General features: G+C 42.8%; 1 protein-coding gene across 1 annotated transcript in view; it reads left to right on the top strand.

The window, feature by feature from the left end:
- Nucleotides 1–457: 457 nt before the first annotated feature.
- The window catches only part of slc35f3b (solute carrier family 35 member F3b), a 66,609-nt gene continuing 46,426 nt past the window's right edge, over nucleotides 458–20,640 (top strand). The window contains exon 1 of the mRNA XM_080449868.1: nucleotides 458–675. Within this exon, the coding sequence (XP_080305994.1) occupies nucleotides 600–675 (76 nt within the window). The 5' untranslated portion in view covers nucleotides 458–599. The remainder of the gene's footprint in view (nucleotides 676–20,640) is intronic.

The following is a 20,640-nucleotide window of genomic DNA, read 5'->3' as shown; positions in this document are numbered from 1 at the left end:
TAAGCTGGGGGTATAAGTTGGTATAAAGCTTCTGGAACATTTAGCAGTATTTCTAGATTTAGCTGTCACATATCTCTCTCTCTCTCTCTCTCTCTCTCTCTCTCTCTCTCTCTCTCTCTCTCTCTCTCTCTCTCTCTCTCCAAACCTGAGCCAAGCTCCCTGGCTCCCTTCCACCCCTCCCTGGATGAGGGAGGGGATGATAGGGGGAGGGGGGGGGGCATACCACACTGTGGTGGGCTCGCTCGGTTTGGGACGTGAGGAGGAGGAGGGTGCAGGGGAGGGTGGTGACTGGTGATGGAGCTGTCAGTGACGTGGCAAATTGCAGCAATCGGAGGAGTGTGTGTGGTGCCTAGACGTGGGAGGAGGAGGAGGAGGAGGAGGAGGAGGAGAAGGGGATATTATTCTAAAACAAAACAACACGGGAGGGAGTAGTTGTTGTTGTTGGACGCGAGGCGGGCAGCAGAGCAAACAGGAGAGACGGTGGGTCTGGAAGCATCGAGGGGGTCCCTGGAAGCTGAGATCGCACCAGAACAGCCTGCAGGGATGTAGCCTCATCGGGGATAGAGCTCTGTGACCTTCCGAGGGGCTCAGCAGCTAATATGAAGAAACACTCCGCCAGGGTGGCCCCGCTCTCCGCTTGCAACAGTCCGGTGCTCACCCTCACCAAAGTAGAAGGTAGGGGGACAGATGATCACTGGTCATATTATAGTAGAAGGTAGGGGGACAGATGATCACTGGTCATATTTATATAGGGGAGACTATAGAGTCATTTTGTCAGGACATAATTTCATTCATCCCTTATGTCCTGACAAATGACTGCATTTTGGACTGTGTATGTGTTTGTATTCAAATCCCATCTGTATAAAAGCCCTGTAGTTACACTTAGTTGAATATAGATTGGCGGGTGCTCGTGTCGTGCATGAGGCTGGCGGCGTTTCCCCCCACCTCCCCCCGACGTGGATCAAGTTTTTCATCCGACACCGTGAGAAGAATCAAGTTATCCAATCAATCGATCCGAACCTCCAGAACGCACTGGGGGAATTACGCACCACACACACACACGCACACACGCGCACACACACACACATGCAGCCCTTTGATCGGACGCTGGTCCCTAAACATTTTAGCTCGAGACTCCCCGGGACCCGCACTAGTGTAAATAGCAGATCTACAGAAGCTTGTAGGCCTACAACATCTGCTATTTTCATTACTTGTTAAACTTCTTTTTTTCTTTAAAAAAATAATAATCTTGTCATTTCTTATTCATAAAAACATCTACGTTTATGATTTTATTTTTATTTTATTTTTTTAATGTTTTGAAATAATAGTTGAGTAAACAAAATGTCGGAAACGAAAAATAAAGGGATATTTACTCGCGACCCAAAACAAAGTGTCCCCGACCCACTGTTTGGGAACCACTGCCACAGCTGCGTAATCAGATGCGTGCCGTGCGGCGCGCTGTGAACGGCATGCCAGATTTAATGTAATGTTTAATGAATTCATTTACCCCGTTCGTTCCCAGAATTTGTTAAAAGTCATAAAAGACAGCTCATAAAACATGCGAAACTGGGAAATGGTGTGTAGTAGAATACTGTGCGCTATCCTATAAATAAAGGCTAATATATCATATCAGCCTGTAGGCTAGTAGAACATTATTGTCGCAGTTTAATCGCGACGCGCATTGCCCTGGCTGTGTGTGTAGATGATGATTAATGTCCTCTTCTCCACCTTTTACTTGGAGGAATGTGTGTGTGTGTGTGTGTGTGTGTGTGTGTGTGTGTGTGTGTGTGTGTGTGTGCGTGTGCGTGTGCGTGTGTGTGTGTGTGTGTGTGTGTGTGTGTGTGTGTGTGTGTGTGTGTGTGTGTGTGAGAGAGAGAGAGAGAGAGAGAGAGGGCGTGCGCGCGTGTGTGTGTGTGTGAGAGAGAGAGTGGTTGTTATTGCAGTGGACCCGGGATTCCCTCACTGAAAGCTACAGTCATGATCGCGCAAAGACACGTGCATGGCATCCATTCTATATAGTTATGATTGCATCTAACAGGGTGCATCCTTCTGGTACAAATGAGCTATAAAATATAGACCCCTGACATGATGTCTGTAATATCATAATTATGAGATCATCATCCCTCTAAACACAAGCTGCCATTGTGTCTTTTTCATTCACTCTTGTCCTGTAAGACCTACTAAGAGAAGCTACTGTCTGTAAGATGAGACTTTTTTTGCCAGACCCAAGGGTCGGCCTACATGAGGCTCTGCCCCCTTTCGTCCATGCATGGGCGAAAAAGACCGGCTGTATAAAAGGGACCCTTTCTTCTCCATACATGGGCATAAAAGGGACACAGGCTGACACGTAATACGAAGTCCGTCATACGAAGTCCTTATAAAGTACTAGGAATTTATTCTGGGTCTGGCAGAACCAGGTCTCCTGGTCTTTTTTTTAAATGTAAATCTGTCACATGCCACTTTCTCTTTTTCTGTGAATGTTTGCCAGGTGTTTTTTTTAAATAGATCATTGCCCTATAATACCGCCACCAGGAGGCCGATTATTGCAAACATTACTAACATTTTGTCCAAACATCATGCAAATCGGTACACATTATCTCTGGTCAAGTGATGAAGACTCCGAGGAGCACTTTCTCTAGTACTGTATATGTTTTCCAAAAATAACATTGAAAATGTAAAATCGCAAGTTTTCTGCCTATGATTTCCAAAACTATGTCAGGCGACAGTCAGTCGGAGTAACGTGGCTATTCTACGTAATGACATCATCGCTCAATGACATCACAATGTCATCATCACAACCATGTCCTTTAAAATGAAATGTTAACTGAACATGTCATTCAGCAACTTTTACCAACGTATCCAGATGAATTTATGAAGCCAGTAGTTCACCTGAAGATTAATATTTAACACTGCTGAATACAGAGTCTGCTGGGTAGGCCAGGGGATTCAATTTGCCATATTAGGAGATCAACAGTCGCCCTTAATTGACAAACCCAACTGATCAGCTTTTGTGGATTGGCTACTGAACGAAGAGAAGCGATAACTCGCACATTAGGACTCCAGTGTTGTTCAGACGAGACTTTAAAGATCCAACCCGATCTACGGTGTGAGATTATGTTCTGCTGGACGGTACATCTGTATGGAGGACCTGAAGGATCCTATGCCGCTGTTGCAGTGGAGCACAAGGTGTACTGCTTCGGAGGGCTCTTTGACTACAACACTCGGTTGTCGATTGACGCGCGTGTTTTCAACACAGTGTCTTTGCGCTGGAGGACGTTACCTCCAGTGACAACTGAAAGAGGAGAACGTCTCCTTGAGGTTCCCTCCTTGTGCCGCAACCACACAGCTGTGCTGATAGATTATATAATCTACATCTGGGGAGGGCTTCTTTTCTCCAACGTGCTGTATGCTTTTGATGTCAACACCCACAGATGGTTCAAACCCAGGGTTTCAGGGAGTGTTCCAGAGGGGAGGTACAACCACTCAGCCTGTGTCTTGAGGAAGGTCATGTATATACATGAAGGATGGACCAATCATTATTTGTGCACCAATGATATGCACAAGTTGGACACCACCACAATGGTCTGGTCTTTAATTAACACTGGAGGCGCTCCACAACCTAATGTCTTCAACCTAACAACAGAATGTCACTCTGCCACCATCATTGGGACGAAGATGTTTGTTTTTTGGGGTGTAGGGAAGGGGTGGGACCCCTACTGCAACAAAATGAGAGTGTTTGACACAGAGACCGACTGCTGGCTGTACACAGTTTCTGCACAGCTTCTCCCAGAAAGGCGCCGGCATGAAAGGCGCCGGCATCATTCAGCCTTTACCTACAATGGAGATCTGTACATATTGGGTGGTAACAACCAGGAGACTTTCAGTGATCTGACGCAATTCAACCCAGAGACCTTCTCCCGGAGGAAGGTTGAGCCCAAGGGAGTCAGACCGGGTCCAACGTTAAGTAGACTGTGCAACCAAGGACGTATCGACCCAGCGTCTGTGTGCTGTTGCATGGTGGGAGATCTTATCATTCTCTTTGGTGATGGCCTGCACATCTTAGACTTACGTCCTAGTCTTAAGACGTTATGCAAGCTGGCCGTTATTCAGGCTGATCTGGAGCAGTCAGAACTCCCACACAACATCAGGTGGGAACTGGCAGCCATGACTCCATGGCTCCATGGCTACCAACAGCAACTGAAAGAAATGTGTCCAGGAAAAAATATATAAAATATTGTCTTTCACTGGCACAGATTCATAAGCCACAGATGACTTGAGTACAGTCCATAATGTTCTTCTGTATCTTGCAGTGGAACCATTAATAATAGGCTAATACTTATTATTGTCTCTGCCAGGCCGAAAGGCATGGCCAAGACTATGTTTTGCACCCTGTCCGTCCGTCCGTCCGTCCTTCCATCTGTGAACAGCTAATCTCCTGCATAGGCCCCATCGCAGCAAAAATGTGCACACACACTCCCTGGATGCCAGAGCAGGACTTCTGGCCCAACATTTTCACATGGCCTGTTATAGCGCCACCAGGAGAACACATTTTTTGACAGTGCTCCTACAGATTGTGTCCAAACATCACGCAAATCGGAACACAGTATATCTATATAGTCATTAAACGAAAAGCCTCTTTCCGATTTTTCATATTCCATCCTGATTGGCTAAGATTGGCTTTCAAAGTTTGCAGGAGTGCCCCGTTTTGAACAAAATGCCTCAAATCATGGACACAGCGTGCAATTTCCGTGAAATGTTGCACGCACATTCCCACCAGGCATGAGGAAGAAATGCCACTTGAAAATGTTCAAATCAGCCTCATGGTGGCGCTATAACAGCCCGATTTGTCTTTTTACCTATAACTGATATAACTGTGTAAAACTTTGTATGCACACTCCCTAGAGGCCAAGGAAAAACCTTTGCCCTGCATTTTTCACATCTGCCTTTTATAGCACCACCAGGAGGCCGACTTATGTAAAACATATTTTTGCCAGACCCAGGGGGTCGGCCTACAGGAGGCTTTGTCGGTCGGTCGGTCTGTCCCTCTTTTCCTACCCAGCCATTCAGATTTCAACCACTAGGGGTCTGGCAGAACCAGGTCTCCTGGTCTAGTTTTGCGGGGGGGGGGGGCATATGCCCATATGGGCACCCAATTTTTGGCCATATACTGATGACATCAGGGATCTCCATATATGGGCATAAAACGGACATGGACTGACAGATACAGATATCTCCATATATGGGCATGAAAGGGACACAGGTAGACAGACAGAAACACACATCTCCATATATGGACATACAAGGGACACAGCAGGTAGACAGACAGAAACACACATCTCCTTATATGGGCATAAAAGTGACACAGGTAGACAGACAGAAACACATATCTCCATATATGGGCACAAAAGGGACACAGAGTCAGACAGACTGGTACAACCATAGAGTTAAACAAGACCAGGAGACCTGGTTCTGCCAGACCCAGAATGAGCTGATGAGCTTTACTTAATTACATACTTGTGACATAATAATGATGTCATGAATAGTTCGTGACGAAAGGGGACGAAAGGGGGAAAGACTTTTTTTTGGCTGGGGCCGGAGGACAAAGTGACAGACTTTTTTTTGGCTGGGGCCGGAGGACAAAGTGACCATGCCCATGTATGGACGAAACAGGTACAAAGCCTCATGTAAGCCCGACCCCTTGGGTCTGGCAAAAATAATAGAGAGGGCACCGGATATCCCCTCCCATCCACTTGCATTGAGTTGCTCACCCAGCGCATGGGCCGAAATCACCCCTTCTTCCGGGTTGGGAAATGTGATGGGCGGGCCTTATTTGGGGCTTCTGTGACGCGTTTTGCGTCACCTCTGTGACACGTTTTGCGTCACCTCGGTGCACAGCCCCGTGCGCAAGATCGAAACCGTTTTCGCTCGTTCATGTACAATGGCCCCAGACGTTGACAGAATGAGACAGACAACAACTCAGATTTCAAAGTACGAGAGATTTCAAAGTATTCAATTACAGTGGAGCCAAAACGTGTCTCAATGGGACAACACAAACCTGACTCAACTAAATTAAGCAAAACACGGTTCACAGGCTCAAAAAGAAGACATGAGGGTCAGAAAGTCTTCATTCAGAATTGTCCAGTCTTCCACTTTCTCGTGTCCCATGGGTCCATTTGGTCAATACTGCACTCCAAGCTGTACAAGCTAAGCCGGCGGTTGTTCCCAGCAATGTCGTAAAACATATCTAAAAAGAGAGGAGTCATATATTACTCATTCAATTAAACACAACATGAAATAGCATCACTTACTGAAAATCTTTGAAAATCTAAGCACAAACAGAAATATGTTCACATAAAATAATATAACATATTTTCCTTATTTTCAATTAACAAAAGCATTAGGTTATTGCACAACTTACGTTGTATGTTGTTACACCTACAACATACTTTCAGATGGGGGTTTGCGGCCAAATACATATCAATTTTGTTCTCCTTTAAAAATGTTGAAAATGTTTGAGAACCACATTTTTTTTTTAAAACAGATCCAAAGTTCTAAAGTGGGACATAGATCAAATGTGTCATTATCTTTTGGGATTGTTAGTTAAGGGGCAACACATGTATGTGTTTGTATGACTCGGGAGAGAGAGTGTCCGTGTGGGTGGATATTATTTATGTTTCTCAAAGCTCTATTTATATTGCTGAATCACTCTCAACACAATTGGCTTTGATGTGATCAAACGCTTGCCTCTGAAGAATTGTGTCATTGCTGTAGAGAAGACTCCGCCTCGCCGCATGCCATTCTGTTTGGCTGATGCTTTCATGCAGCGGAGGCGGTGATATGCTGTCGGGGGAACTGATTTGCATATTTAAATCTTATAGCGCAGAGGATTATCGTATGCCCCGGTGGATGATCATTTGTTTTGTGAAACCGCCAAGTAAATATTGAGCTGCTCTGGAATTTGTCATTGATGTCACAGCATTCTAACTGAAACACTGAGTGAATGACAAGCACAGTTACCGGCCATCCCGGGAAACAATCAAATACTGTAAACCCAAGATCATCCACCTCTTTCAGAAGCTTATCGTAAGATAAAATCAGATTAGATAAACCTTTATTGATCTCCGGGGGCGGGGGGGGGGGGGGTGGTAATTCAGATGTCATAGCAGTGACAGCAGTAAGAGTGAAATACAAGAGAAGTACCGGTAAGAGTACGAGTCAAGAAACAAACCAAGATAAATAAGAATAAAGATAAATCCATATACAACTAAAAAAGTGTGAGCCCAGGTCTCCACCATGCCGGGTTGCCTCCCCAGGAATCGCAAAGTTTGGGAGTCAGTCATCATAGCCAACCGGAATGGAATATGAAAACTCCAGAGATATCGTGTACTGATTTGTGTGAGTTTTGGACAAAGCCTGTAGGAGGGGGGGGGGGGTGAAGCGAAGGACGTGCTTCTGTTGTTGTTGTTGTGGCGATGCAGAGAGATTGAACCTTTTGGTTTTATGCTTTATCCAACATGACAGGCATGTAAACAAACAACCAATGTCATTTACAACTAAACGTTGCTCTCAAGAATGTTTTGGAAAACATTTGAAGTGAGAAATAGACGATGCAATCACCTCGGAAAACAAATGAGGAAATGAAAAAAAAAGTCGCCCCAAAACACAGTCGCCCCCCAGTGTATATACTGGCGATTTGCCTGTAATACCGCCAGATTTGGCCCGGGGCGACTGTGTTTTGGGGCGATTTTTTTTTCATTGTGTCATTTGTTTTCCGAGGCAAACGTGTCCGCCCAGCCCAATAGTTATGGAATACTTTCATTGTATTTATTAAGTAGCCGTGTAATAAGCGGGATAATGGTGGTTAATCGCCCTGAACGGCTTTAAATGTGAATAATGACTATGTCCCCATGCATTATCCCTTACATACTTTTGCGAGCGAAGACGGCTGATTTCAATGGCCGCTGCTTCGTGTTGTTTCGGCTGTGGCCGTTGGCGTTCGGTGGTGCGCACGGTAAACGGTGCGAAACTGTTTCCCCTTCCGTTGTGGTCGTAATATGGTGAGTGGAATTAATTATGTTGCGAGGTGGAAAATATGTAGTGAGCAATGAGAGGTGCCCTACGCCACCCGTAAATTCAGCGTGCACGTTGTGGCTGGTTTTGTGTTGAGAGGTCCGATGTAGTTGTTGTGTTTAGTCGAAATCAATGCTGTGGGTATGGCGTCAGCAGGCGAGAGGTGCAATTGCTATGGAATTGCTGTGGGCGTCAGCCGCGGAAGTAGCAATCTCCCCTTTATAAGAGTAGATATATATATATGTGTGTGTGCGTGTGTGCGTGCGTGTTTTGTGCATTCATTTGTGCATTACTATATTACTATTACTAAGTGATCCTGTAGCAGCTACTCAGCATTTGGCAGTGGGCATACCCATACCCTTGTCCCCAGATGGCGTGACGTTCCTCTCAGGGCTCAGCCCTCTGCCTTTAGCAGCGAGCGAGGGTAGAATCACGATGGGCCAGCAGCTTAACCTCCTGGCGGGACGCCCAACACATTCCCCCCTACAAATCAATATGGAAGAGCTTGGCCACAAATTACAATACCCCTGTTGAATTAATGGACCGGCGTCTGAGCAGCACAAATGGCTACTTATAGGAGACAGAATTGGTGGTGGAGGACTTTTTTAACCACACAAGCCCTATTCCAAAACTTTCAAAAATAGACGATCTATGTCCAAGCTCACAAGGCGTCAATCTTGAAGATCTGCTATTTTTCTTTTAGATTTTTGAATGTTTTATGTTTTTTTTATATAATTAGTGACAGTGTAAAATATGGATGCCAGGCTTAAGCCAAATCTATTCTCCATCACACGACGGTGTCACGTGCCAAAAATAGCAGACCTGCTCAGAACACGTCACGGATGCGACGTGTTGTGAGCTTGTAGGTCGGCTATTCTTGGCGCTACGAAGACGTCGTGCAGAGAAGTACGAATCAGGCTGTAATGTGGTTACTGGTTTCTTACAGTCAAAATAAAATGCAAACGCATGAAGCTGCCAGTGTAGTCATTTCATAAATGAAATGCATTTAGGCCAGTGGTTCTCAAACCTTTTTGTGTCAAGGACCCCCAAATTGATATGTATTTGGCCGCGTCCCCCATCTGGAAATATATTTTATGCCAGGGACCCCCCAGAAGAGAAGATTTGTGTTTAAAAATGTCAACATTTTCCAAACACTTTCAAGATTTTTCTATTAATAAATAAATAAATAGCGGATCTACAAGTTCCCAGCTTGTACATCTGTGCCAGGCAGGAACCCTAAATGTTCTGAATAGCCAACATAAATGGATAAATGGATTCTGATGCTATATTAACTACTTTTGCTGTGGACCTCCTGAAAGACTCCAAGGACCCCTGGGGGTCCCCGGACTCCACTTTGAGAACCGCTGATTTAGGCACATACTGTACAGAACTACACCTTTTGCTTGAGCCCATTGATACCGCATTGTCCCAATGACTGCTAGGCTTAGTAAACATTATTTTCATTTATCGCCAAGCTAACAGTCGCCCAGATAGCCAATAGCGGCTCCATCTAGTCCTCTGGATGGAACAGACATTTTGAGAGGACATTATGCCAGACTCATTGCCTGTGGCGGATCAACTCTCCCAAGTTATGATTAGCCTAGAGCGTTGACTTAACACATTTAAGATTAAAAGGCTCCTGTAACATGTTGAGTGTTTTTGAAATGAAAGACAAAAATTAGATAAGCAGTAAACTGGTAACTAACCTCTGCTGGATGTTGTTTTTGGGGGGGATTTACATCACTGGCACCAAATCCACTCTTCTCTCATTATATGTCGTAGTGCAGAGAGACGCCTGCTGTTTACACATTGCATTTTAAATGAACTAATTTGAGGGAGAAGTTTTGGACTTCAGAGTGACAGCCCTCAAAGTCACAGTGGTGTAAAGTAACTATGTACATTTACTGAAGTACTGTACTTAAGTACAATTTTTAGGTACTTTTACTTTACTGGAGTATTTACAATTGTCTATACTTTTACTTCTACTCCACTACATCTCGGAGGCAAATATTGTACTTTTACTCCACTACAATTAATTGAAAACGTTAGTTACTAGTTACTTTGCAATTATCAATTATTATATTATAAAACATACATTAACCACTTTAGCCCTATTTTATACATAGGCTATTTGAAAATAGCCGATCTACAAGCTCACAACGCTCACAAAGCGACGCGTTGTGAGCTTTTAGATCTGCTAATTTCAAACATTTTAGTACTTTTACTTTTGGTACTTTAAGTACATTTTGATACCAATACTTTTGTACTTTTACTGAAGTAACATTTTGAATTACGTACTTTTACTTGTAACGGAGTACTTCTATATTGCTTGATTGCAGTACTGATACTCTTACTTAAGTAAAGAATTTGAGTACTTTTTCCACCACTGCAAAGTCAACCTATAGTACGATGACACGGGCAATGTTGGACGCTTACACTTTAAAATACTTCGTAAGAGACCAGCTTATATATACTTAAAGGAGAATTTTGGACTAAGTTTTTCTTACCTTTTCTATGACGTTATGATATCTTAGGATGAATGGTACAGTAGAAACATTTCATAACTCCATCCCGGGTCCGCCACAGCTTAAAACGTGCGCGGATAGGCCTTGCGTTAGATCACATATTTTAATAGCTTTTTTTTTTCTTTTTTTTTTTTGATCTGACGTTCATAGTGACAAAACACTGTCAAAAAAAAAAAAAAACCTAAGTCTCGCTAGACGAGATTTCAATCTCGAGATTTCAATCTCGTCTAGCGAGACTTAGGTTTTTATTTTATTTATGTTTTGGTTGCATAGTGTTCTGTCACTATGAACGTAAGATCTAAAAAAAAAAAGCTAAAAAAAGGCAATTAAAATATGCGATCTAACTCAAGGCCTATCCGCGCACGTTTTAAGCTGTGGCGGATTCTCCTTTAACAGTATATGGCTGAAAACCATCCTTTTATCCAGTAGTCTGACTCACATCACAGACCAAGGTCAAACAGGACAGACATAATAACCACAAGAGACGAGAGTTCGCATGCAGCACAACATGCAAATGTGCTACCAAGTCTGTTATGACAATGTATCAAGTATTCAAAAGAGAGCACGCACACCCAATCTAAAAATAAATAACAACCTTGTGACAATATGCCATGAATAATTGGCAGATTAGTTTGCTTGACAATAGCCAATATACAAGCTCAGAACACTGCATCTCAATGCGATGCATCGCAATGCGTTGTGAACTTGTAGATCTGCTGTTTTTATTGAATGTTGGCCTTCACATGTAATAATGATTACATGTGAGGTAGGGCCCCTAGAGTTCATGTGGTTAATAATAAGTGTTCTTAAATGTTTTAATTTTTCTGAGCTTTGCTAGCTTTTTGATATCGTTTTAACACATTCAATGTCCATGTTATATTATGAAAGAATATCACACGGATGCATCAAGTGAAGGGTAGACAGTCCCTTAACATCGCTCAGCCATTAATCACTCATTAACCAAACCTGTAAAAAGACCCTCAAGTCTAAGCAACTTTTTACTGGGAATGGATATAATCTATGGTGATGTTAAATTATGAACTGGGGACAGGCACAGTTATCAGTCTACTAGTGTAAGCCAGGCAAATATGATCAGCTTATAGGAGGAACAAAACAAAAACATGATCTTTCAAAGGCAATCTTTTTTTCCAAAGCCTGTAAACGAGATTAAAGTGACTTTAATGGACTCCTTACACCATGTCTGTGACAATAGATGAATAGCGCACATATTCCCCGTAGCCACAGGCAATGGCAATACATCTGAAGAGAAATCAATAATTCATATTATGTGGACTTGTTAGTGGGCCAATGAGCAGTACAAGAGGAAGTTAAAATCCAGAGTATTTAATCTTCTGGATAGAGACAGCGGAGTGGCCTCCTGTCAGGCAGGAGATAGACCAGTTGGATTTACATCTCTGTACCAGCGTTGCCAGGTCTGCTAATTATAAGCGATTTTGGGCTTGTTTTTCTGTAGCTTTTCTGTCTTTTGTAAATTTTGGTGGTTGCGTTTTTTTAGGCTTGCTTCCTAATGTTGTTTAAATCAGTGGTTCTCAAACCATTTTCATGTCAAGGACGGGAAATGAATATGTATTTGACCCCCCCCCCCCCCCCACCCGCCCCCATCTAAAAGTATTTTGTGACCCCTGTACCAGATTTGTGTTGTTAAAATGTTTCAAAAACATATTCAAAATGTTTAACTTTTTTTCAAGATTGTTTTGAAAATAGCAGATCGACGCGATTTGAGCTTGTAGATCTGCTATTTTCAAATGTCCGATGCTCATGTGGCCTACTTGTTTGTTTTCATAGACCCAGTTGCTTATTTCTCTCGCATAATCTGGCAAAACTGCTCTGTACCAGAAGACGAGGCTTTAGGCCACAGACTTTAGGCCATGGACCCCCATTTGATGAGAATTATTTTAATCTCTGGGACTCTAATCTACACTAGCCCTGGTTCCAAACTATCAATCATTTACCTTCAGTTGACGGTTTTATACAAGAGCATGTTGTGTGAAATCATTTGTTCAGTAAGCATTTTGTCTTATGTAGTTTTTACGTGACTCACTTGTGTTTTATTGCTCCTACTGTATGTGCCTTGTTTTGACTTGTTTTAACTTGATTGTTTATATTGTGGTTCATTGTACAACATTGTTTTTGAAGGTGCTTTATAAATAAAATGACTTACTTACATACTTACATTTCTAAACAATGGAACAAGTTGATTACTGATATATTATTGTAAAGGGACAGTGAGTGAAGCTGTAGTTTTCCTTTGCTTTACTTTGTGTTGATACCAGTGCCTTGTGTTTTAACAAGCTCACCTGTTGATAGAATACAGAGTCCTGAACAGAGCCCACCAGATTTATTAGAGGGACGATATTATACGATATGGGACGATATGGGAATATAGCAGTTATAGCTGTATTGACGTATATTTATTTTATTTACGCTGTGAGCTTGTAGATCAGGGTCTTTTTCGGCGAGCGACAGCGTCATACTGTAGATCAGTGGTTCTCAAAGTGGGGTCCGGGGACCCCCAGGGGTCCTTGGTTTGGGTCACAGGGGGTCCCCTGCAAAATGTGTTACACTTTGGCTTTTCAAATATAGCAGATGTACAAGCTCACAGCGAGCTTGTGCATCTGCTACTTTTGAAATTATTTGAAAAATCTTGAAAATGTTTGGCAGATTTTGAATTATTATTATTTTATTTGTATTTTTTTCTCTTCTGGATGGTCCCTGGCACAAATCATTTTCAGATGGGGGTCCGCGGCCAAATACATATCATTTTGCTGGGGTCCTTGACACGAAAAAGTTTGAGAAGTACTGTCATAGATGACAGGACGAAGTATGGGCTTTGCATAAATCAGCAGAGAATCAGTATTCTAAAGCAGTGTGAGTGGGTTCACATTGTGTCCCCCGGTGATTCTGTCCACGTTTCAAAGCAGGTGTTGAGATGGCGGAGCCACCTGCTCCCTTCCTCCAGTGACTTGCAGGGTTGTGTGTTGACGCTTCCTTTCTCTGTCCCACTTCCTGTCATCATTCTGCCCTTCACTGCCATGTCCAAATACCTACCTGTCATTTACTTACTTCACTGTAGTGTCCAAATACCTACCTGTCATTTACTTACTTCACTGTAGTGTCCAAGTACCTACGTGACATTCACTTACTTCACTGTAGTGTCCAAGTATACGTGACATTCACTTACTTCACTACATATAGTGTCCAAGTACCTTCCTGTCATTCACTTACTTGACTACAAATAGTGTCCAAATACCAACCTGTCATTCACTTACTTCACTACATATAGTGTGTACCTTATTTCACAACATATAGTGCAGGGTTCCCCAATTACTTTTCCCCAAGGGGGAAAGACAGGAGTCGTCACAGGCCGGACAGTTGCCTCTCGCGGGCCGCAAATGGCCCGCGGGGCCTATTGGGGGAACCCTGATATAGTGTGTACCTTATTTTAACTTGTTATTATTATTATTACATTTTTACACTCTCAGAGTTTAACTAATATTCATGATATGGCCGTGTACTCCATGCACGCACGCACACACAGGCGCGTACACACACACACGCACACGCACACGCACACACACACACACACACACACACACACACACACACACGCACACGCACACGCACACGCACACACGCACTTGCTTGCATGCAGTGTTTTGCCATGTCACTGAACACTGTGTCTGAGTGACGCCATGCGGCGCTGACCTGTACCATCAACATCTGCTCATCACATCTGTAGCGTGACAGACAGGACACACGCGTGCGCCTGGACCGTGACAGACAAGTTATAAGTCATCAAACAATGAGTTGCTTGGCCATCCCGACCCCCAGGGGTCCTTGAGTGGGTACCAGGGGCTCCCCAGCAAAAAAAAAAACATTATATAGCATCAAAATCAGCAGACAGTTATATAAACCTTGCTGGTGTCGGTTACGCTCTGACATCGCTCTGTGATGTCACACGTTCACGTAGAACCCTTGAATTAGGGGAAAAGATGGTTAATATAAGTAACAGTCAGGACAACTTCTTGCTGTAGCTCTCACACACTGTATTAATGACAGTACGTAGCATTAGCGCCCTCTCTGTATTCGACTGCAGCCATGAGTAATCGATCTCTCATTCAGGCCATATAAGGCACCAGGGTGATAAAACATGGTAACAATAAAGATTGTGTTTTATTTTATTTTATATTCAGTCTGTCACATTCACGGCCTCAAACACTCGCGTGCATATCGCAGAGGTCCAGAGGGAGTGCGGTGCCCGGTGTGTGAAGCCGAAGTTGGGGTCCCCCCAAGATCTGCGCCCACCATGCCCCGCACCTCACTCCATCTGTCTCTCTGGTTTGTTCTGGAGTGGGACAGGCGAGGCCAGTCAGATGAATCATATCAGGCCCATGTGCGCTGAAGGGCCGTCCAGGCCTGGCTGACAGCGTAGCACCGGGCCTGCTGTCACACGCAGCTGCGTGTCACTGAGCCACGCTGTGTGTCTGTCGGGCCTACAGGGTCGGGTGACAAGAGTGACTCCTGTCTGTCTGTCTGTCTGTCTGTGTGTGGTGCCACCACAGCCCCATCCAATGAAAGCTGTCTGTGGGACTCTTAAAGAGCTGGTGCCATATTTTTGCACTTTTTCTGTTTTTCATGTGTCTATGAGGTTGATAGAACTTCATTAAGCCCCCCGGTTGTGTTTTTATGGTGTTTTATGTCTTCTCTGACTATTTGGAGTTTCTTCCTGGAGGCTGAAACCTTGAGGGTCAAACGTGCCAATAGAGAAACAGCGCTTTAGTGACATCACAAAGCCATACCCTCCCCCTCATTATCATAACACAACAGGTGTGGGCATGAGGAGGAGGAGGGACTAGGACAGGTGGGTGGTGCTAAGGTGGTGGAGGAGGTGCTAAGGTGAGAACCAGGTATACTTAATGAACTGGAGGTGTGTCTACATAAAAACAACATTTTAACACTTACTGTACACTTTTTCTTTTTTTGAAAAAAATCCTTACATAATAATAATACCTTATGATCAGGTTTTAGGGTTGAAAAATATCATGGCACCCCATCTTTAACACCAGAAGCACACCATCCATCCATCAATGGAAGAAGAAGCACTCATATTTTTTTTTACTTAAGTAAAAGTAGCAATATACCACAATATCAAAATAGTCTGTTACAAAGTAATAGGCCTGCATTTAAACTTTTTCTGGAGTAAAAGTACAAAAGTATTGGCAATTTGGCATCAATTTATACTTGTACCAAATTAGCCAAAGTATAGTGGTTAATGAATGTTTTGGTTTAATAATCTAAATCACAAATAACTAGTAGCTAAAGTTTCGAAATAATTGTAGCAGAGTTAAAAAGTACAATATTTGCCTCTGAGATGTAGTGGTAGTTTAATGAGTATGTAACTTTTTTTAATTAATAAAGTGTAATTTTGTCCAATATGTATGGTAGAGTATATGTTAATACAATATAACTTATACAGTTGGGGTGGTTGTATTTTCTCTCCCTGCTCTTCTATTGAGACATTTAGATTGTGTCAAAGGTCATGTCTCACCTAAGACACATAACACAGGATCTGACAAGGTCAAGATTCAATTTATCCCCTGAGCAGCAAGCAGGCAGGCTCTATTAGCTCAATGGTAAAAGAAGAAATCTGCACACAGAGGAAGCCGGGTTCAAATCCGGGTTCAAATCCGGGGTAGAAGAGGAAAGTTACATTGTGCAGCTTCAAGTAAAGTAAAAGTACCTCAAAATTGTACGTAACCACTTAAACATCCGTATTGTGGGGACAAAAACTGAAAAACTGAAAACTGAAATGTCTTTTCACTAGGCATAGAGCCCTGAGGGACCATTTGTCCCTAAACCATGGGGTTTAAGTGGTTTTAAGTACAGTACTTGAGAACTTTCCACCACCTGTCGGTGTGGTGCCAGAGCTGTGTGCCTCTTCACAGCAGCAGCACACCATCCATCTTCTGAAACGAGATGTTCAGAGCTCATTAGCTTCCCCATGCTCCTACAGTACCCTGCAGCGTTTGCTTGTTATTAAGAGAGTGATACTTAACAGACACATTAAGCACATTCATGAATATTTCTAGAACATATTTTGTCACCGTAATGTGTTGTTAATTACAGCTAAAGGTCATTATTGCGTTAATGCATGTAATTAATTTGAAATGTTGTGATGATTCACGCCTGGAAGTGTTATTTGTTATTGCAGTGTAACACCAGCCGTGCACCGTTGCCAGATTTTGTGAGAGAAATAAGCAGCCAGGTCTATGACAACAAGCCCAAAAGAAGCGACTAGGCTACATTGGCAGTTTTAACCTATATACATTGGCTATTTGAAAATAGCCAATGTCTACAAGCTCACGATGCGTCACATTGCGACATGTTGTGAGCTTGTAGATCTGCTATTTTCAAAAATATCATGAAAAGAAAGAGTGAAATATTTGGAATATATCTGAACAAAAATTTCAGATGGGCATCTGCGGAGAAATACATTAATGTGGGCTTTCTTAACATGCAAATGTTTGAGAACTGTTTTTATTTTAAAGGAAGGAAGAACAAGCACAAAAAACCCAATATTTACATGCAACTTTACAGAAAAACAAGCCCAAAGTCGCTTATAATAAGCAGACATGGCAACACTGCAGTCGGGCCGTTCTCCTATGACTCTTCTTTCCCTAGTGGAAAAGAGACTCGCTCTGACAGTCGCATGCACGCACGCACGGACACACGCACACGCACACGCACACACACACACACACACACACACACACACACACACACACACACACACACACACACACACACACACACACACACACACACACACACACCACTGCCCGCATAGTGCTCACAGTGCTGCTCTCAGCTCTCGTCACTCAACACGTCTCGTTTGCTCCACTTGAAAATAGTTTGCATGTCTTTATGACAATATGAGACTAGTGTGTTCTGGACAAAAAGTCCATTAATCTTCTCCCTCTTTCGATCTCTCCCTGTGGCGTGATTTGGCTTGACGTTTTGTTTCAAAACAGCACGAGGGCGAATTAACAAGGAAAGACATCAAGGGTACCAGCAAGCCCACATGCATGCAGTGCAGAGCCAGTGCCAGCCAGTTCTGCCAACATTTGCTGCACTGCTTTGCAGTACCAGGAGTTAGGACTGTCACGATTATGACATTTTACTGGGATTAACAATTTCATTGTGTTTCTGTCATTGAACATTGGAACATTATGAATAAAAATTACATTTCTGTTTAGCTTTTAGGCTTCGTAAACAAAAGGTGCACAGGGCAGATTTAGATTATGGCAAATAACTTCATTAAAAAACTTTATACTTTATATGAATAGTGGAAATAGCGGATCTTCAAGCTCAAAACACATCCTGGCCTGAAAATGCATTTTCTGTTTAATAAAGAGCTGGAGAGACATGGAGACTCCTGTGACTGAACAAAGACTTTATAGCAATGAGTACTATCACAATATAGAGCTATTTAACACTTATTTTAACCAAAGAAAACCACTTACCCTACCTTTAATGTATGTTTAGTATAGGCTAGTAATAATAATCATCTTGACTTGAAAAAATTACATTGTACTCAAGTAACGTAAAAGTACCTTAAATGTTTCGTGCAGTAACGTGAGTAAATAGTTACTTTCCACCACTGCAGTAAACTGATGAGGATCCATAGAGTTATAATATATCTAGAGGGTGGACGGACCCGCCCCCCAGCTATTAATTTCATTGAAAGTTGCTCACCAGCATTTGAAGAACGCTCTACTTCCGCATTCGGGCCAAGGAACTTATTTTATAAGGAAGAGACGCCGACGTCATTTTCTCTATCCTGCAATTCCAGCCGGCAGATTCGTCGCACTGGGTCAGTGGTGGAAAAAGTACTCAAATTCTTTACTTAAGTAAAAGTACCAATACTGCAATATAAAAATACTCTGCTACAAGTAAAAGTCCAGAATAAAAAAATGACTTGAGTAAAAGTACAAAAGTATTGGCATCAAAATGTACTTAAAGTACCAAAAGTAAAAGTACTAAATATTTGAAAATAGCAGATCTACAAGCTCACAACGCGTCGCGATGCGACGCGTTGTGAGCTTGTAGATCGGCTATTTTCAAATAGCCTATGTATAAAATAGGGCTAAAGTGGTTAATGTATGTTTTATTATATCATAGTTTATATCTGAAAAGTAACTAGTAACTAAAGTTTTCAAGTAAATGTAGTGTAGTAAAAGTACAATATTTGCCTCTGAGATGTAGTGGAGTAGAAGTAAAAGTATTGGAAATTGGAAATACTCAAGTAAAGTACAAATACCTCAAAATTGTACTTAAGTACAGTACTTAAGTAAATGTACTTAGTTACTTTCCACCACTGCACTGGGTGGCAGACTCACACCGGAAGTTCAGTGAAGTAACATTGGAGCCTATGAGAGCCGGCTGGACAGCTTATGAACAAACACTATTTCTGAACGATTGAGACCTTTATAAAATACTCAGCCCAGGAAAATAAAAGAAGACATACTGTATCACACTCGATGTGCACACTGTATAATTCTATAGAGGTATCTAAAGAGCACAAAGTGTGTTTCTGAACGGCCAAAGTATCGCAAGACTGTCCCCCATTTCCTGTCTGGCAGCTAAATCTCACACAGAGACAGAAACGATACCTGCCGCTGTTTAGATGCCTCCATAAAATGACGTGCTGTGCACATCGAAAAGCACGTGATTAGAAAACAACCTGTGATATGTCTTCTTTTATATTCCTGAACCGATTATATGACAAAGGTCACAATCGTTAATAATGTTTGTTCCATTCGCTACAATGTATTCAATCGAACTTCCGTTGCGAGGTTTGCCACCCTTGAGTGTCATATGGCCTATCCCCGGCATCCAGCGTGTCTCTTCCTTTGAAAAGGTTCCTTGATTTGGGAACCTAATTTGTGTTCCCAAATGCGGAAGTCTTGAGCACCGAGCAGGTGGTACAATGGTAGAAGCATGCGCAGTAGCATTTTAACCCATTAAGACCTGGAACTGTGTCATTTTTAGATTTGAGCTAAAAAAGCATTATTTTACACTTTGGCTATTCAAAAATAGCAGATATACAAGCTCATAGCGCGGCACCGAGTGCCGCGCTACGAGCTTGTAGATCTGCTATTTTTGAAAAAACGTGAAAATGTGTGCAAATCTTTGAATATATATATTTTTAAAGCGAACATTTGTAACTCAAATCCTTCTGGGGGTCCCTGGAACAACATATTTTGATGGGGGTCCGCGGCCAAATACATATCATTTTGGGGGTCCTTGACATGAAAAGGATTGAGAACCACTGATATAGAAACATACGTTTTTCAGAAAATTGTTGGGATTTAGGAGACATGTAGAATCGGCTTCAGGTCTCAATGGGTTAAATGCGGAAGTGTCGATATCCCAGATTTGACCACCAGGCGCCGGCCGCTTCACTGTTCTACCGTGGTTCTGTGGGCTTGGGAGGATCACATCAACAGCAGAACTGTATTCTGTTTGGTTGGTCTTACAGAACGTGGGGTCAGTGTGGGGCACTGGAGCCGTTATGAAGCAATCATAGGCTCCGGCAGAAAAAGTAATTGTTTTACAGCCCTTATGATATAACTGTCAGTGGTTGAAGCAGTGGCTCAGGGGGGTAGAGCGGCTGCTTTTGAATCGGAAAGTTCCCGGTTCGACCTCCGGCTGCCCTTGGGTTGCTGTTGAAGTGTCCTTGAGCCAGACAATGAACCCCTAACTGCTCCCGATGAGCAGGTTGATGCCTTGCATGGTTTCCTCCGCCGTCGGTGTATGAATATATGGGTGAATGTAATGCACATCACATCGTCTCTGTTGGGTGGAAACCTCATATGTCCTAAACTGTTACTTTTCAGGATTCAAATTCAAAAATAGCAAAAATTGCAGATCTACAAGCTCTATGCGCTGCATTTCGAGCTTGCAGATCTGCTATTGTCGATACTTTTGTGTGACACTGTAGTATGATCAAGTATGGTGTTAA

This window comes from Gymnoscopelus braueri (assembly GCF_963280865.1).
Source record: "Gymnoscopelus braueri genome assembly, chromosome: 14".
Lineage (NCBI taxonomy): Eukaryota > Metazoa > Chordata > Actinopteri > Myctophiformes > Myctophidae > Gymnoscopelus > Gymnoscopelus braueri.
This window is presented reverse-complemented; position numbering and strand designations above follow the sequence as displayed.